Source organism: Setaria italica, chromosome V (assembly GCF_000263155.2).
Source record: "Setaria italica strain Yugu1 chromosome V, Setaria_italica_v2.0, whole genome shotgun sequence".
Lineage (NCBI taxonomy): Eukaryota > Viridiplantae > Streptophyta > Magnoliopsida > Poales > Poaceae > Setaria > Setaria italica.
In genome coordinates, this window is record NC_028454.1 from 33,348,099 (window position 1) to 33,365,742 (window position 17,644).

The window sequence follows — 17,644 nt, forward strand, 5'->3', positions numbered from 1 at the left end:
GAACATACCCTCAGCTGTCTCGATCGCCTCGGATGATTTCCGTGAGTTGTTTCTTTTTTGGGGAAAAAGATTCGCAATATCTCCTTAATTAATTTCTTTTCGATACGCCTTATCTCAGTTTCGCTCATATTCCGTCCAAGGAGTATTAAACAATACCACAACAGAACATTCTTTTCCATCTTATCAATTGAATGGCACAGCTCCTGGCCTGTCCAGTTTTCTGAGGGGAAAAAAGTCTTGAGCACATAAAGAACAGGAGCAGTTTGCAAGCAACGAGTGACAAAAGTTTTTTTTTAAAATATACATGCTAGTTATGTAACATCAAATGCGTCGTATTGTCGCTATGGGGGTTGGGGGACTAAAATCAGCTCCTAGGGGGTCAGTAATTCAGCATGTACTGAAACTATGCTAATATAAGTATCTAACTGTTCAAGCTAGACGAAACCTCATATCTGCGTGTGCAATGCTCCCGAGGGCAGTGCAAAGCTTGTGGTGCCGATAAACCAGAAGAGAACCCAATTCAAATCGCGGAGCATGTTCTTCAGCGCCTTTGTCGAATTCTCCCTTGTATTGAAATCACCTAGGACGACCCTGTAGCCCCCTACTTTGTCACCATCAATCCTGTGAAACCAAGTAATCTTAATTAGCAACAATATGGCCAACACTACGGATATAAGATATTTTCCAAGTTTTTGTTAACTGTCAAGCTTGTAGCAAAATAACGAAGTTCCTGCATGCACGCTACAACAAACAGAATAAAGAAAAAGAGATCACAGACACCGAAACCATATCTCAGTATTTAGTTGTTACAATTGAATCACAATGCATTTGAACAAAGTGAACACCAGATGGGAATCTTCAGTGAAGGAAATATTTCTTTAGGTGCAGTTGAGAAATAAAGGTATGTCATAAGAATAAATAGAGATTCTGATGTGTGAGTGAAGTGTACATAATACGAGAACACTAGTGTTCCAAGAAAATCTTACTTATAGGGGAGCTTCAATAACTCGTCAGGTGGAACGTTGTTCTCTTTATCCAAACTTACAGCAAAATCAACAAACTCTTGCAGGCACATCAGAAACCATTTCATGGCTTCATCATATTGGGTGCTGAACAACACATTTGCTGGACCAAACCTGAATATAAACCATGCAACTTATTCACACCCAAAGCATGATAAATTTGCACTGCCAATTCAAGGTGAACAGAAAATGCAGAAAAAGACCAAAGCAATCTTCCAACAAATAGAAGGAATAATTGGTTTCTTCTAACATAGTTTTCATATGAAGTTAAAATTTGAAGTGTACTACAACACTTAATTACTTCTTTAAAGAATTTTTCATGTTGATTTGATGCCGAAACAAAGAACCAATTGCATAATCATTATATCACCTCGATAAAACATGCATATCCGTCTACATGTCTTACTGCACAAGGTTTGTTAATCAGATATCAAATAAGTTTATTAGGAAAAAATCATTTTACTACCCAAAACAATTCACTGTCTGCTTGACGCCTTGACCCCCCTAGAAAAAAATTCATCTCGTGTTTGCTCCCCTTAACTATTTAAGTTGCCCCAATCTACCCTTCTAATGAAATGTCTTTTTTGTTTCTCCTCATACTTTTGAATTTAGGTTCGAATTTTGTGGGGTGATAGCTGAGTAGCTGACATATATACCTATGGTAAAAAACATATCATACATTTTTGTGGTTATTTTCATACGAGTAGGTTAGAAGCATCTGATACTTTCTGAAAGTATTTTTTGACATAGATTTTGTAATCATCTGTCACCAGAGAAAAATTTGAACTAAATACTGAACTTGTCCAGGGAGAAACAAATACAAGAACTTTCATTAGGGGGTAGGTTGGACCAGTTTAGATAGTCTGGGGGAGTAAAAAGAGTCAAACAAGTTAAGGGGATCAAATGTTCAAATTGAATCATTCCAGGTAGTAAATGGACTTTTCCCAATTATTATGAATCATAGACAAGTGACTATCGAGGAACACTGAAGCACAAATCATCTGGATAGGGGTGAACACAGAGAGTACATTTGCCAGCAGAGAGCTTACAGTTTATGTGTTTTGTTATTGATGTCCGTGATTCTTGGATAGCTTCCCATAGCGTGAATCTTGATCCGGTATCTATGCAAACCTTGAGGAATTCAAAAGCACAATTCTCCTAGAACAATTGTAGCATGCTAAGTATTAAGGTTTACCATCTAAATATCAATGAAGTAAAAGATGCAACTAAGCGATAAAACACCTGCACTTATAATGCTAATGCTGCTGTGAGAGAAAAATAGACACAAAAAATGAACAATGGTCACCAAACATGCTACAATATGTATTCAACCCAACCACCCAGCACCATCTTTTAATTTTTAAAAAAATATTTTCCGTTCATGCAGATTATACAATAGCCACAGCCCTGTTTGGGGGTTGAGCATGATTGGCTTGTGACTCCTAACTGCAGTTACCTAAACATTAAGCTGCCAAGTTTAACCAGCCATGGCATATGTTTAGTTAACCGCCCACAATTTGGCTTGCCAAACTTTCGCCTCACCTCGATCCATTTGTCACTGACCTATTTTCTGCCACAAAATTATGGTGGCAAGATAAGTGTGGCAAGCTATGAACATGAACCAAATAGGTGCGACAAAGTATGCTCAACATATTCCTAGCCACAGTTGTGGCAAATTAGTAAAAAAAACTGAGTTTGTGACACATGGGACCTAGGGGGCTAAACATAGTGTGGCTAGTAAAACGAACCCATGGACAAATGTGGCAATCGACAAAACATCTGCCTTGATAACTGCGGCATGACAAAGGTATGTCAAGTTAGTCTGCGAACTAAACTTATACATACTAGTCAACTACCTTTAACAGAAATATACATACTATTTCACTACTATCCTTGGCAGTAGCACACCCCTAATAGGAGGAGAGGTTGCTCGACTGAGCTTATTAGAGCTAAAATATATTTGGATAAGCGCCCCAACAGAGGAGGTGGCTGCTGGAGATAGCTTCTCCAAGCCAAAATATATTTGGGTATACACAGCAACATAACCAGAACAAACAAAACATGATCGACATGGTCAACCTAGTAAAATGCATCAAGACAGGTGGCATATAGTTCTCAAAAGAATGATAGGTACATAAACTTGATAGAAAAACATCATTATGTGCCAAGGATACTGAAATTTCGGGGTGTAATACTGAGCCATGGTATGCAACAAAAGGGCAGCCTGACCCCAAGCAGCATTTATCTCATCCCACTCAACCTAAGATAAGAGTGACATAGATTCAAATCAAATAGCTCTTCTTGAAGTGTGCCTCGAATATAATGTAGAAGAAGCACTGAATGTAGTGAACCAAAGTCTTATCTTTGCATTTTGCAATTAGGATACCTACCACATGAGTGTGTCCAAGACGGAGATTATTTATTGTTCCAAATACTCCATATTGAGAAATGTTGAATGCATCATTCAGAACATTTGTACTCTTTAACATTTCCAAGTGGGTCTGATAATCTTCTATTTTGGCCGAAATGGCATTTCTTTCTTCCTGAATAGTGAAGTGACAAATTTTCAGGTAGTAAACTATTAGTAGCAGAAGAAAACATTAGAAAAAAATTCAATCATCGGAAAACATGCATATAGATAAGGAATCATGATTTGTGCTGCTATTTGCAAACAAGATGGCACTATGAAACATAACAATGCAGGCAATACACACATTGCATAAACATCATTGGCTTTAGTAAGCAATTTATTAATACGATAGAAATATAAGATCATAAAATTAGCATAGATTTGGTAAACTGTGAGCTTTCACTGATATAGAACCAATGCATGTCTAACTGTCTATACATTTCAGTAAGGTGTCAACACATCTTGAAGTATGACAACACTAGGTCGGCGCATTGCTAGCCTGACAAGTAGATATCCATATTCGTATGACCTGTAATGAGTATACCTGATGAGATGTCAGCAGAAACTGAACGCTGTTGAATTCTTGCCAATACCTGCCAAAAATATGACACATAAGCTTTGCTTAACAGTTGAAGCTTTATAAACAACATGAGCTAACCAAACACTGCAGACTGTGCAAACAACTGAATAATTGTTGTGGCAATTGGCGAAACAATATTCCTATGATAACAATTCTCCAGTGGTGGTATCTCTTGGCGCCAATTTATATGGAATGTTTTATTTATAGTAACAGCAAACTATTTATCATTTTCTGTGAATAAGTGGGTGCAATATTGCTCAACCTCTTGTTTCCAGAAAACAAACAAAGGAAAGCAAGAAAAACATGAAACGATGCAAGCATGATCTAGAGATGGAGCGCCTACTGCTACTGTCAGTGCCAAGTAATAAATAAAAATGATTAAGACAATGAAGCCTGTAGACAAACTTAAAAATTTACAAGAGGATGCCTGAAATAAAAATGGCAAGGAGGAAAAAAATACTAACCGCTCTTCCAATTCCTCAAATTGTTTAGATTTTGTTTCAAGATTTTTCATCTCAGAAATAACTTCTGAATATTGCTTTTCAGCTTCTTCAATATCAGCTTTAAGTTTCTTTTCTTCTTTATCAATCTGAAATGGCAGAACAGAATACAAATGGAATTTATAAAAGTATTACAACTTACAGATACCAACAAACAATTCTTGTAGCTTTTGCAATAAGGTTGGTAATATGAACATGCCTTCCAGTATATTCTGCCATAAGTCGATAGCTTATGTTTGGTTATTCCATAATGACTGTTAGCTGATTGAGCAATATTGTACATTTCAAAAAAAGGTATACTTTCTCATTTCATGCTATTTAATATGATACAGCGAAAATATCTAATTCGATTTCCATGTTCTGTTGCTACATATTCTTCATCTTCCAACCTCATTAATTAGCTTCTGGTATCATCTTTTTTCATGTAGGTGGAAAAAATGCATCACATATACAAACTAAATAGTAAACTCTGTATTCTCCAACTTCATTAATTAGTTTATGATCAAATCTTATATGCCAACAGGCATGGTCACCTTTTGTTTCTCATTCTGAAAATCTGTTTCACTGAGGATGCTGTAGGATTCTTGCTCCAGATTTTGAAGACAAGCCTCATAAGCTTTAATATCATAATTAATATCTTCAATCTCAAAATCCATCTTATCAGAAAGAACTCTCATACATTCCAGACAAAGTGGCTGCTCAACCTGCACAAGATAGTTAGATCATTAAATCATTAGCACAAAAGATAATGCAATGACTGAATAGCACAACCATGCAGAAAAATGAATGACAGCAATAGCAACGCTCACACAATCAATATCTACACATCTTAAGCAGGCAGTAGTACCTGAGTTTGTGAGGTAGCAATCTCAAATGCTCTTTTTAATACAGTTGCACTAGAGAAAAATCCAGAATTATTTCCTAGTGAAGAGCTACTGGAGTTTACACTTGGTGGCAGCAGCTGTGCACCATCTTCTTCAGAGGAAGATGTCTTGTATATGGAAGCAGTAGAAGGTGGAAGCATAATATATGAGTCCTCTATCACCCTTGTTCGTTGGTTAGGTTCAATATGTGTGGATGCTGAAGTTGGTGGCCGTGGGGGAATTCCAAGACCTTTAGGTCTGTCCTTCTTCGATAATACTACATAAGAATTATCCATCCTGATTGTGCCCATAATAACAGCAGATGCATGCATACCTGCATCCATTAACGGCACAGAAGGTAAGAGCCACCACTATCACAAAATTGCAGAGGAGAAATCTGTGATACAAAATTCTGTATCAAGTAAAGCTTAAAAGGCAAATTGCAAATGGCAATCCTGGTCTTAGCAATGCATTGGAATAACTGAATCATTTAACCTAATTGGCAACTAAAGAAATTCCAGTTTTTAGCATCACCAAAACAACAACAATGAAGAATTGCTAGCTGTAAGATCAAGGCAGCTACTCTTTTCCCAGATCAACAAAAGAATTATAACTATGTTCCTAATTGAGTCATATGCCCAACTCTTGATAAATATTTTAGCTTATCCTGAATGTGGTCATGCAGGTTCCATTGTGTGTGACTACCTCTGCTCCACAACAAAGCAAGAGAACAGTGCAATGAGAAGCAAATTTGACACAACATAAATATGCAACATCAGCACCATGATGTGGCTCATGGATACTTGCTAATTTCCAGTTAAATCTGTAACGAAAAATGAAAGGTATATGACTTCAACTTGTCCGCCACACAAAGTGCAATTCAATCGGTGGAATTTCCAATCCCTATTATGAGCTCACTAAGCACTGTAAACCTGCCACTATCCAAATCGCACCCAAAACCACTGCAATTTCTAGAAACGATTACAACTTAGTGCATCCCATTAGAAAAATGCAGGTGCAGTTATCGGGAATTCAAATGCTGCCTAATTCCTCATGCTACTATCATCCGAGAATTGATCGTGAAATCGGCTAGGTTCGAATCGATGGGCTTAATAGCGGGATGGTGGTAAAGGTAGTATCTTCGGATGGGCGACAAGTATACCGCAGGGCGGGAGCCTGTCGGCGACCCCGACGACGGCAAGCGCGCCGTGGCACTCCTGGCACCTGAACCGCGGCACAGGTCGGCCCACCGCGCCGCCCTTGCCACCGGCCAGGTGCTTCATCTCGCCGGGTACCACGCTCTCACTGGCCGGACTCCTTGCTGAACCGAACGGCCTTCCGTTCCGCGGACTCCGAAGCTGCTTTTATCTGCGATTCCCGCCGCGCACGAGGGGAGATAGAATCGGAGGAAGGAGGTTGGGGTGGGGGCGGGCGGGCGGCGATGCCGACCAGGCGACCAGGACTCCGCCGGGAGAAGACGCGGACGGAACCGGGCCAGTCCGTACGGCTCGCGAAGAGCACCGCGTAGCTGACGTGTGGGACCGACAACGGAGCAGAGTACATGGGCCCCGCCTGTCGGTGGGTTGGAAGGCGGTATCTTCCTCTTGATGCCGTTATAAGACGTCTTCTGGTAAAATTTCTCTTCCTCTCCCTCTCTCTCTTCGACGACGTCGGCGAGAGCTAGGGTTTGGTGCGCCACCGCCGTCCGCCATGGCAGAGGCCCCCCAGTACCAGATCCTGGTGCGGCTCCTCGACGGGCGCACCCGCTGCCTCCGCTTCACCACGCCCACAGTCTCCGGCGCCGCGCTCCTCGACGCCGTCGCGTCCCTCTCCCGCGTTCCCGCCGCCGCCCTCCGCCTCGTCACCGGCCGCCTCGACGTCTCGCCCTCCGCCGTCCTCACCTCAGCCGCCTACGGACAGTTCCCCTCGGCGTCCGCGCTCCTCCGCCTCCGGGGAGGCAAGGGCGGGTTCGGCTCCCTTCTCAGAGGGGCCGCCTCCAAGGCAGGCCAGAAGAAGACCAGCAATTTCGACGCCTGCCGCGACATCAACGGCCGCCGTCTCCGCCACGTCAACGCCGAGCGCCGCCTCGAGGAATGGAAGGCCGAGGCCGCGGACCGCCAGCTCGAGAAGCTCGCCGAGGACTTCATCAAGAAAAAGGCCAAGGAGGCGGGCCGCGGCAAAGGGCCCTCAGCTGCCGAGGTGGACAAGTACCTTGAGAAGTTCCGCAAGGATGCTGAGATCTGCGTCAACGCTGTTGAGGAATCCGTGCGTGCATCTCTTGGGAAGAGGAAGACCGCGCCTAAGCCGCCCCCTGGGGCAGACTCCAAGAAGCTTAGGATTTGGTGAGTAGCATCCAATCCTTCAGCATGTTGATTCAATTGCAGTTCATTTGGAAAATCAACCTTTCATCGCCTTAATGGAGCTATTTATATCCAGTATCATCGGTACTCATTTCATTTGGGAAATATGCCAAGTTGTTAACTGAATGCCAAGCTTGTTCTATTCTGTTGCCCTGGGATGTTAATTGCAATGTATACATGTTTACCTGATTGGTGTCCTGTCTAATACTAATACTCCCGAATTTGTGTGAGTAAAGTTATGTGCAAGAGGCATTTCATATTAGGTTTTCTCAAATCTAAACATGTCAGATTTGATAATTGCTCTGGTAAGCTGCAAATTTAAGTTTGTTTATGGGATGATTGGGTGTAAAGAAAGTTGTGTCTGCAAGTCTGCAGATTGTTTTCAAGTAGCTACTTAACTTAAGTTCACTTGACAATGGCTGAGTGTTTGTTATTCTAGTCTGTGTTGTGAAGTGCCTGATTTAATTGGATTGTGCAGGTTGGGAAAGAATAAGGTAGAAGATGATGAAAGCGATAGTGACAGTGATGAGGATGATGAGGATAGAGAAGGTGATGAGGGCACAGATGCCAAATCTATAGTTCTTGATGATGGGAATTGCTCGAATGGATCCAGCAAAAGTGACGACAAGAAGCATGATCTGGGTTCAGTTTCTGGGTCACATTCAGAAGGAGAGTCCTCAGGTGAAAAGTCCGGGCACAATGATTCAGAAGAAAACGGAAAATGTGTTCAGTCAATTGTGGAACTAACAATGAGATCAGAGGCTGAAGGTGGTGATTTTGAATCTGATGGTAGTGTGGAAACTGAAGTTGGAATGGTGGATCAGCCCATTTCTGAGAAATCAGATGAAGTGAAAGCAGATGTGGATAACACTGCTTCAGCGGCTTTAGACGAAGTGAAAGCAGATGTGGGTAACACTGTTTCAGCTGCATCAAATCAAAACAACCCAGAGGTGCCTCAAGTAGAAGAATCTGCTGATGTAAACAAATCTTCTCCTTCAGAACCATTAGACCTGGCAAAGTATAGTTCAGCTGCAGAATTGGAGGTATGCTGTGTATTTTTTCACTAGACTGGAAATAGTATTTTGTAGGTTAGAAATACTTTTTTTGTTACCATGATTACATAGTAGCTCTGCACTAGGCATGCATTTTCTTAAGTAATGGCTGTTATAAATTAGAACCATACATTTACTTTTTAGGATAGTAGCTACCTCTTTTGCGGGGTTCAGGAACTCAATAGCAGTTCAATTGCTAGGGCCCATTGATGGTACTATGGTGTCATCATAACTCGATGGTATTTTTAAATCCCAGACCACTTCCTGGTACCAGGTCAATCTTAATAGCACTTTTTAACTTGTATAGCCCTTCAATACCCGACAAACACTGGGTCATCAACTCTGCTAATTCTCATCTAACTTATATTCATACGAATTGGCAAACAGGATTGCCTAGGAAATTAATGGGTAATCACTGTATGTAAATATCTTTAACATACAAAGTGTAATCTGCAACGATGAGAATGGCCATTTAAATCACTGCATCAGTCCCCATGCTTCATTCTGTTTTTCTTGTACGCACATGTAAAATAATTTGACCATTTATTTTTTACTACAATAGAATCCATTTGATTTTTATTGTTTTGCGGACCTCATTTCTCCATATAGTATCTGGCAATGTGAGCACAGCTCACTGGATTCCTGTTTGCCCTCCCTTTTTCCATATGAAATCTATCCATATAATGTACTATGTTGAAGGGTCTGGGTTTTTTTAATCATTGTTTTCACTTTCTGTATCGACTCTGCCTCACTTCGGTTTCTCTGACTGCTAACATCATTGACTTTGTTATTGTCTTTTTATAGACTCTTGGCTTGGAGAAGCTCAAGATGGAGCTACAAACTCGCGGACTAAAGTGTGGTGGAACTTTGCAGGAGCGAGCTGCACGACTTTTCCTTCTGAAGACAACCCCACTGGACAAGCTACCAAAGAAGCTGCTCGCAAAGCCTGCCGCTGGGGGAAAGTGAGCAGTAGTAGCAAACATATAACAAGTTCAACGATTAAGGAAACAAAAATGTAATGTTCAAGTTGTATTTGAAGATACTGGAGTCTGTTGTAATGTATCATAAGCCTTTAACTTGGCTTTGGAAATTAATGAGATGTGTCTGTATATTAACAGCAGCTCGATGTTTGTTACTAATACCACTCCAAGCCATAAGCATTGAGGCCCCGTTTGGTTCCTCAGGAACTCCTAAAATTCGAATGTTTAGATACTGACATCTGATACTGATTAGGAGTAATAAACATAGATTAAATATAAAATTAATTGTACGGATGGAGTACTAAACATAGACTAAATATAAAATTAATTGTACAAATGGAGGTTAATTTGCAAGACGAATCTATTAAACCTAATTAGTCCATGATTTGACAATGTGGTGCTACGGTATTTATGTGCTAATGATGGATTAATTAGGCTTAATAGATTCATCTCGGGAATTAGCCTTCATATGTATAATTAGTTTTATAATCAGCTCATGTTTACTCCTCCTAATTAGCCTCCGAATATTCAATGTGATATGAATTTTAGTCTGGACTAGTTTTTTAGTTTAGGTCTGTTCTGATATGCTCTTTTTAACTTTGCACATGAAATGCGGGTGGATGAAAAGGGCAAGCCGCCACTTGTCTTGTATGATATCTGCACTTGTTGTGCCTCTTAGGTATAAGAGCTCCTCGGATCGGTCATGGTTTGGATGGGAAGGATATTGACGTGCTCAAGTAGTTTTTTAGTTTAGGTCTGTTCTGATATGCTCTTTTTAACTTTGCACATGAAACGTGGGCAGATGAAAAGGGCAAGCCGCTACTTGTCTTGTATGACATCTGTACCTGTTGTGCCTCTCAGGTATAACAGCTCCTCGGATCGGTCATGGTTCGGATGGGAAGGATATTAGCGTGCTCAAGTAGGATGTATGGCCATATGGGTTGGCAGGTTGTGTTCTGATAAGCAGAAGTAAAGCTTGACTCGTTAGCCGCATCCTGTATTTAGCCATGGCAACAACCTTGTCGTTGATAGGTTATTTTGTACTCCATCCGTTCCAAATTATAAGTTATTCCAACTTTTTTAGAGAGTCAGAGCATCTCAAGTTTGATCAAATTTATACAATAAAATACTAACATTCATGATACCAAATAGGTACCATTAGTTTTTTCATTAAATATATTTTTATAGTATATCTATTCGGTGCTATAAATCTTTATGATCCTCTCTATAATTTTGGTCAAATATAAAATAGTTTGACTCTCCAAAAAAATTAGAATAATTTATAATTTGGAACGGAAGGAGTATGTCCGTGATCCCAAAAATCTTTTTTCAGCCGTTCCCAATAGGCCAAGGCCAGTCGGGGGGATTGGGGCTGCATGCATGACTTACTTCGCCAGAGGTTCTTTCGGACTAGATGACACCTGGTTGACTGATTCAAGATGCAGTCCTGCCAGCAAAATCCACCTATGACTACAGAATTCAACGATACGAGAACAAAGATTACATCGACCCATTTTCTTCCCTGTTTGAGATGCAATTAAGTGAACCTTTAGTGGATGTGCCTCCAGTATGATACGAGGTTAATTTACTTGTTGGGTAATGAAAGCCGCCACTTTGTCTCCCTGTTCTGCTCACTCTCTCTTTTAACTAACTTGTTTGAAACGGTCTTGAATTGGATAAGGGTCACGTTGCCCTAAATTTGGTCAAGGTAACTTTGAACCAAGCGATCTATGATTGTGAAGGCCTCGTTGTGGCTTAATGAACTAGGTTCCGATACGGTAAAAAAATAATAACTAAATTAACCAAACTTGCCTGATGTTGAGGCAACCAAAAAAGCTGCATAAGTGAATAAGCCAAAAAAAGAGGCTAATCCAACCAGTACTTGCACAATGAAAAGAGCCACGGGCTTATCTCTCTAGCGAATTAAATTAGTCAAAGTGTGCGTTCATGACCATGCTAAAGTCTCAATTAATTCCTGCCAATATCCACGCTTGAAAGAGGCACCGCTCATTTTAAAATTGTTAATCAGCCTTTTTTGTGAGTAAATCAACCTTAAGGTTAGCAGTACATCTTCGGTTAGCCGACCATTCACCATTGTTCCTCCGTTTTCAAGTCTACAATCCAAATCATTGTTTAAAAAACAAGGCTATTACCAATAAAATAAAATAAGAGGGTGCCGCTACCCTTCAAAATCTGATTTAAAAAACTCATTTCAATCAATTCCCTTCTTCCTAGTCTCCGTCTTTTTTTCTATGAGCATCAACACGCTCCACTCATCCACTGGACCATTTTTGCACTTCCCATTGCTAGACTCACCCAACTAGTGGTCTTTCATCTCCCGTCAGGGACTCTTTAGAAATAAGAAACTCTTTCTCTTATAAACTCTTTCTTCTCTTGGGCATCCTGTTGCTCTTTTTTCATCACCGAAGCCAATCCACTTCTTTTAAAAGATGAAATAAATATTATCTATAAATAAACTAAGGAATTGAAACAATTTCATTCTTGCACAAATTCCTCCCAACATGCCCATAGAGGTTGGGGGAGGGAGGATAGAGGTTGGGGGAGGGGGGGCACTGGCCCCTCTATGATCAAATGGCCCTTTTGTTAATTTCATGCAATGCTTGATAGGGCACCAATGACCAACATTTAATGAAGTATTTATGAGATCATAAACAATGTTCTTCTCTAAAAGACTAAGGGGGTGTTTGATTTGAGTTGCTTATGCATTAGCAACTAAAAATAAGCAACTTATTTGCTTATGCAACCAAATACCCTTGCTTATTAGGTTGCTTATGGGGCTGCTTATTTTTAGCACATAAGCAACACAAGGGTTGCTTATTAGAGCTAAAAGGTACTCTTTACCCCCTGCCCTCATTTATGGGTGGTCCCCCCTCTCTCTCCCACCAATCACCTCTCAATAATTAGGGGTAAGTTGGTCCATTCAATGCTCATAAGCAAGAGTATCCAAACAGCTGGACTAAAAATAAGCAATTCTAAATAAGGCTGCTTATAATAAGCAACACAAACCAAACAGGCTCTAAGTTCAGCAGATATCGTAATCATTTGGGATAAGGGAGGGATTCGTGCACCCCACCCCTATGGGCATGCCATAAACATCACATCATTTCTCCTTTACCTATTTGGCTATTACTACTTTCTCCGTTCGACCTTTGGATGAAACGGTCTTGGATAAGGGTCACGTTGCCCTCTTAAATTGGTCACCATAAAACTTTGAACCGGTCCATCTGTGATTGTGACGGCTTACGGTGGCTTCAACGAGGCACTACTAATTTTGAAGTTGTACATGATCCTCGCCATATAAAGCTAACCGTACACGTTTTTTTGGAACTGTGGAACTGAGTGAGTACGTCTTCATTTCCTTGCTCCTGCGCCACTTTTTTTTTCGAAAAGACGCCAAGAGTTCTGTCGATTTTTGTATACAAGAATGAACGCAAAGCAAGGTGTTTTAAGGCCTGCGATGCACATACTTGGAACCTTGATCCAGATCTACTTATGGCATACGTAGCTTTCAAGCTTTGCATCACCAATCAGCGGACTTGGAACTTGATCGATATTCAAAGAGCTGACCTTCAGCGAGCCAAGGGAATAGAAGCTCGAGCAGAGAGAGAACATGCATTTACTAGGCCAGGACGTGCCCGAACGTGACGCTGCAGGCGATCGAGGACACGTCCGCGTTACCGTAAAAACACGCTGTTGTTAATGATTAGTGTTACTGCCCGTGGCGTGAAAACGGCGGGTCACATGTTCAAGATGACTGTGCTTAACAGTGATCCACCAGGCCCCGGTGGCCACACCCATGACGTTGCCGAGATTGACAGCATCGCGAGCCGTGTACCACTTGCCCGTCGCGTTGCTTTCTGCTCCAGGGTAAAGTGCGAAACGGTAAAGCCGGCCCGAGCAGAAGATAAGAGCCAAGCACTCGCAGCTGAGGCGCCGTGGCTAAAGCACGATTCGGCTTCCCGTTGGTTACAGTACTTAAGCCTCGAGGTGAAAGCCAGCAACTGAGGTTGGATGGGAACCGGGCGATTGCGACGGCACCCTCCTTGTGTCCTGAGAAGACGAACCCCACTTTCATTTGGTCTATCCAATTCTTGGTGGATGCAATCCAGCGGCTTGGTTCGAAGAAGGAACGAGGGATACATGGATATGAACATAGTGAAGGTGGACAATAATATCTACGGTGATCCAACAAGTTGCCACCTTTTTTCCACTATGTACAGACACATGGCCGGGTGACCAACCGATCAAACCATACACTCCTCAACCGAAACGGCAACTAGGACAGACACTAGCTACAAGTTGGTTACTACTCCTGCTGTACTTCTGACTTCTAAGCAACCTCCGGCGCTCAAACTAGTCGTGTCACACCACCGGTGTGTGCGCTGAAGCTAACTAGTTCTCCTTTATCGGCGCCAGCTGCGGACTCCAGCACGCGCCGCCGCCGTCCCCGCCGGCCCGGAGCTCGCCCTTGAGCTCGGCCATCCTGGCCTTGCGCTCCCGCGCGTTCAGCCTCGCCGCCAGCTTCTCCGCGTCCTTCCTCCTCATCACGACCTTCACCGTCACCACCGTGCCGACCGCGGCCAGGGCCGCGCCGTCGCCGCCACCCGCACGCGAAAGTACTCCTCCGGAACGACGACGTCGCCACGCGCGCGTCGTTTGTTCCTCCTCATCGGCGGAGTCGTCATCCCGCCGCTGCTTGCGCGGCTTGGCGACCGCGCGCCTCGACGCCGCCGCCTCGGTGACGACGTCGTTCTTGGAGCGCCTCCACCCGGTGTTGCCCATGTCTCTGCGTGCGTGGAGCGGGACTGACCAAGTGAGTGGCTACTAGGGAGTGACACCAGGTGGTGGTGATCGGATTGGTTCATCGGCCCTTTAAATGGTGCCGTGCCCTATTTTTGCAGCGTCACGAAGGGGGTGACTTATTCAAACGGGGGTAAAAAGGACGTGCACAGCGCGGGATATAGACAGGTCTCCTCGCGGTCTATGGGCACTGAACCGAGCGCATGAACTCAAAATGGCTAGTACTTCATGTACAGCGTATTGGTGTAGCTCTATTACAATCAAATATTTTTTAAAAAAAATATATTTTAGTTTTGTGATAGTACTTTCTCTGTGTGAGTTGATTGAAACGGTCTCGGATGATGGTTCAAGTTGCCGGGACCTTTTAAATTTGATCAAGATAGCAGCTATGAACTGGTCTACATGGATTGTGACGGCCTCAAAGGGGTCGTCATGGAGACACTAATTTCATATTGCCAATGAACTTCGCCATGCAGAGTTAGTGTTCTTTTAATGAAAGGCAGCGAATCTTGGAATTGAGTTAGGGCCTTTTTGGTAGGGCTTAAGGGGCTTCAACTTCTCCGACGCACGTACTGTAGCGCTACTGTGTTGCACTGTAACACGAAGCCAAAACGCAAACCGAGGTAAAAAATAAACTGGGAAGAGGGAAAGCCGGAAAAAGTGGCTCTCCCCTCGGCTTCGGCACGTGCTATGATGCACTACAGTGCCGAAGCTGAGACCTCCTTAAACCGCACCAAACGAGCCCTTAGTACAAACATATTTGATCGGTAGCAACATTCCTACACCTCACCACTCTTGACCATAAAGTTAGGAGAGTTTGGCTAATATTAGGTAGTAGCTATTTGGTTATGGCTATAACAATGGCAACATTCTTTCCCTCCCAATTTGGTCTGACATGAAGTGAACTCGGAAAAAGTACACTCAGGTCTTACTAAGCAAGTCAAAGTGTGTTGAAGAATTTAGAGCATGTTGATTGGACCAAATGAAATAGTTGGGAGGACTAAAGTGAGCGTAATTTTATTCGGAAGGTTAAGTGGACAAAGTAGTTAAAGTGGACAAAGTGAATAGGTGAGAGAGGAAAAGTAGATTTTTTTTCGTTATGTTTGCGACAGCTGATGACAGGAAATGCGAAGCAAAGCTATCGGGATTTGTAAACGACCAACCATCAAGAACACTACCGGGTTTCCTATCTGTTTGACACTGTTAATATAAATTGATTTGCTATAGTCGCAAAAAAATATAAATTGATGTGCTCCATGTAAGATGACTTGCATCTTAAAAATCCGCAAGTCATCAAAAAAATTAATGAAATTGGGAGATGTCAGGAGATTTAGAGTTTAGGTGTGGAGATTTGGTAGCTCCGGCCGCTGGAGACGAACAAATGCAGTCAGGTGGAGAGGGCTCAAGGAGGCACACGGTGGAGCCGAGGAGCACCTAGATTTGACTAGTTGAGCATAATTCAGATTGGGTCGATAAAAAAGTCCAAAATATTTTGGGTCCAAAAAACGTGCTTACAATAGTTTTCGTGCCTCTGTTGGGCCGGACCGGGCTGGCTGCCATTTTTAATTTACAAGAAATACCAAATCTAAATTATTTGACGAGTTTATTTCAAAAAAAATCATTTGACGAGAAGAAAGACCGGGATCATACTGAGCTCTTGATGCTTGTTCGACCTTCGTCACGAGGGACGGCGGCGATCTCCCTATCGCATCTAATAGGGTGTTTGGTTCCACGGATTGAAGTTTATGCTTAATATATTTGTCTCGCGAATTAACCTCCATCTGCGCAATTGATTTTGTAATTAATTTATATTTAATATTTATAATTAGTATCTAAATATTTGGTATGATAGGAACTAAATTTCAGTCCGTGGAACCAAACACCCCGGACGAAGCTACAATACTGTAGCAATTAGTGATGGCAATGAGGCGAGATGGCCTCCAGATCATGTCCTCGGAACCTGAACTTCACTTTATCTTATCCAGTTCCCGGATGCAGATCCGGTTGTTCTCCGTTCTAACTGAAAATCAAACTCCACTAATGATTTTGTTAATGAACCAGAGATACACATCGATCATAATACTGCAGCGAACATGTATGCTGTTCTGATCCGACTGGTTGCCACCTCTTCCCACTGCACGTACAGCACCTGGTCGGGTGACCAACAACTACTCAACCGTAGCAGCAACGAAGAACACTAAAAAACTAGTTCTCATTTATCGGCGCGAGCCGCGGCCTCCACGCGTCCCGGCACGACACCGGGCTCGCGCCGCCGCCGCCGCCGCAGCACTCCCCCGCCCGGAGCTCGGCCTTGATCTCAGCCATCCTATCCTTGCGCTCCCGCGCGCTCTGCGCGTTCAGCCTCGCCACCAGCGCCTCCGCGTCCTTCCTCCTCAGCACGATCTTCACCGTCGCCACCGTGGCGGCCGGGGCCTTGCTGGCGGCGGCGTCGTCATCCACGGCGCCGCCCGACCTCGAGACTCGCCTCGCCCGCGTCGTTTCCTCCTGCTCAGAGTCGTCCCGCTGCTTCAGTGGCATGACGGACGCGCGCCTCGGCGCCGCGGCATAAGAAGCCGCGGCCTCGGTGGCGTCGTCGTTCTTGGGACGACGACGCCTCCCCGCGGACGCCACGGCGTTGCCCATGTCCGTGCTGTGCTGTGCGTGGAGCGGGACTGACTGGCCAAGTGATTTAGTTACGAGGAAGTGAGACGGGACGAGGCCGCCGGAGGCAAAGGCGGCGGCTGCTGCTCAGCTGCTGCGCTGCGGCCTGGTGGTGGTGGTCGGGTGCTGGCCCGGGCGGTTAAATGGTGCGCGCGTGCCGTGCCCCGTGGCGTGGCGAAGGGGGAGGACTCGTTCAACCGAGTAGTAAAAAGGACGTGCGCAGCACGGCGTGTAGACCAGGGCTGCTGCTCGCGGTCGACGGGGACTGAACTCGGAGCCGAGGGGGCAGTGCGCGCGTGACCGAGGTCCGCCTGGTGTGATACGTGTCCCTTTTCACTTCGCTTTCCGTCGTCGTCTTGGGGGGGGCGGGGGAGACCGGGACCTGGGTGGTAACT

General features: G+C 43.6%; 4 protein-coding genes across 4 annotated transcripts; 1 reads left to right on the forward strand and 3 right to left on the reverse strand.

The window, feature by feature from the left end:
* Positions 1 to 168: 168 nt before the first annotated feature.
* On the reverse strand, positions 169 to 6,873 carry LOC101784744 (beclin-1-like protein). Its single transcript, XM_012845763.2, has 10 exons — positions 6,538 to 6,873; positions 5,360 to 5,709; positions 5,046 to 5,216; positions 4,477 to 4,601; positions 3,977 to 4,025; positions 3,413 to 3,565; positions 3,197 to 3,282; positions 2,072 to 2,143; positions 987 to 1,136; positions 169 to 621 (listed from the first exon to the last, which is right to left on the reverse strand). The coding sequence occupies exons 1-10, from the start codon at positions 6,656 to 6,658 to the stop codon at positions 447 to 449; spliced, it is 1,452 nt and encodes a 483-aa protein (XP_012701217.1). The 5' UTR covers positions 6,659 to 6,873; the 3' UTR covers positions 169 to 446.
* A 136-nt stretch (positions 6,874 to 7,009) lies between these two features.
* Positions 7,010 to 9,944, forward strand: LOC101785140 (protein SDE2 homolog). Its single transcript, XM_004969497.4, has 3 exons — positions 7,010 to 7,717; positions 8,214 to 8,778; positions 9,592 to 9,944. The coding sequence occupies exons 1-3, from the start codon at positions 7,086 to 7,088 to the stop codon at positions 9,751 to 9,753; spliced, it is 1,359 nt and encodes a 452-aa protein (XP_004969554.1). The 5' UTR covers positions 7,010 to 7,085; the 3' UTR covers positions 9,754 to 9,944.
* Positions 9,945 to 13,885: 3,941 nt separating this feature from the next.
* On the reverse strand, positions 13,886 to 14,783 carry LOC101785536. Its single transcript, XM_004969498.4, has one exon. The coding sequence runs from the start codon at positions 14,568 to 14,570 to the stop codon at positions 14,181 to 14,183; it is 390 nt and encodes a 129-aa protein (XP_004969555.1). The 5' UTR covers positions 14,571 to 14,783; the 3' UTR covers positions 13,886 to 14,180.
* A 1,819-nt stretch (positions 14,784 to 16,602) lies between these two features.
* Positions 16,603 to 17,370, reverse strand: LOC105914466. Its single transcript, XM_012846211.2, has one exon. It carries the CDS (start codon positions 17,229 to 17,231, stop codon positions 16,794 to 16,796), a length of 438 nt encoding a protein of 145 aa, XP_012701665.1. The 5' UTR covers positions 17,232 to 17,370; the 3' UTR covers positions 16,603 to 16,793.
* Between the last annotated feature and the right edge of the window lie 274 nt (positions 17,371 to 17,644).

Coding starts and splice junctions, on each gene's coding strand:
- LOC101785140 (XM_004969497.4), top strand. CDS start 7,086: ATGGCAGAGGCCCCCCAGTACCAGATCCTGGTGCGGCTCCTCGACGGG. Junction 7,718..8,213: donor TCCAAGAAGCTTAGGATTTG/GTGAGTAGCATC, acceptor TGGATTGTGCAG/GTTGGGAAAGAATAAGGTAG. Junction 8,779..9,591: donor GTTCAGCTGCAGAATTGGAG/GTATGCTGTGTA, acceptor GTCTTTTTATAG/ACTCTTGGCTTGGAGAAGCT.
- LOC101784744 (XM_012845763.2), bottom strand. CDS start 6,658: ATGAAGCACCTGGCCGGTGGCAAGGGCGGCGCGGTGGGCCGACCTGTG. Junction 4,602..5,045: donor TTCAGAATGAGAAACAAAAG/GTGACCATGCCT, acceptor CTGCCATTTCAG/ATTGATAAAGAAGAAAAGAA. Junction 4,026..4,476: donor TTTGAGGAATTGGAAGAGCG/GTTAGTATTTTT, acceptor TATTTTTGGCAG/GTATTGGCAAGAATTCAACA.
- LOC101785536 (XM_004969498.4), bottom strand. CDS start 14,570: ATGGGCAACACCGGGTGGAGGCGCTCCAAGAACGACGTCGTCACCGAG.
- LOC105914466 (XM_012846211.2), bottom strand. CDS start 17,231: ATGGGCAACGCCGTGGCGTCCGCGGGGAGGCGTCGTCGTCCCAAGAAC.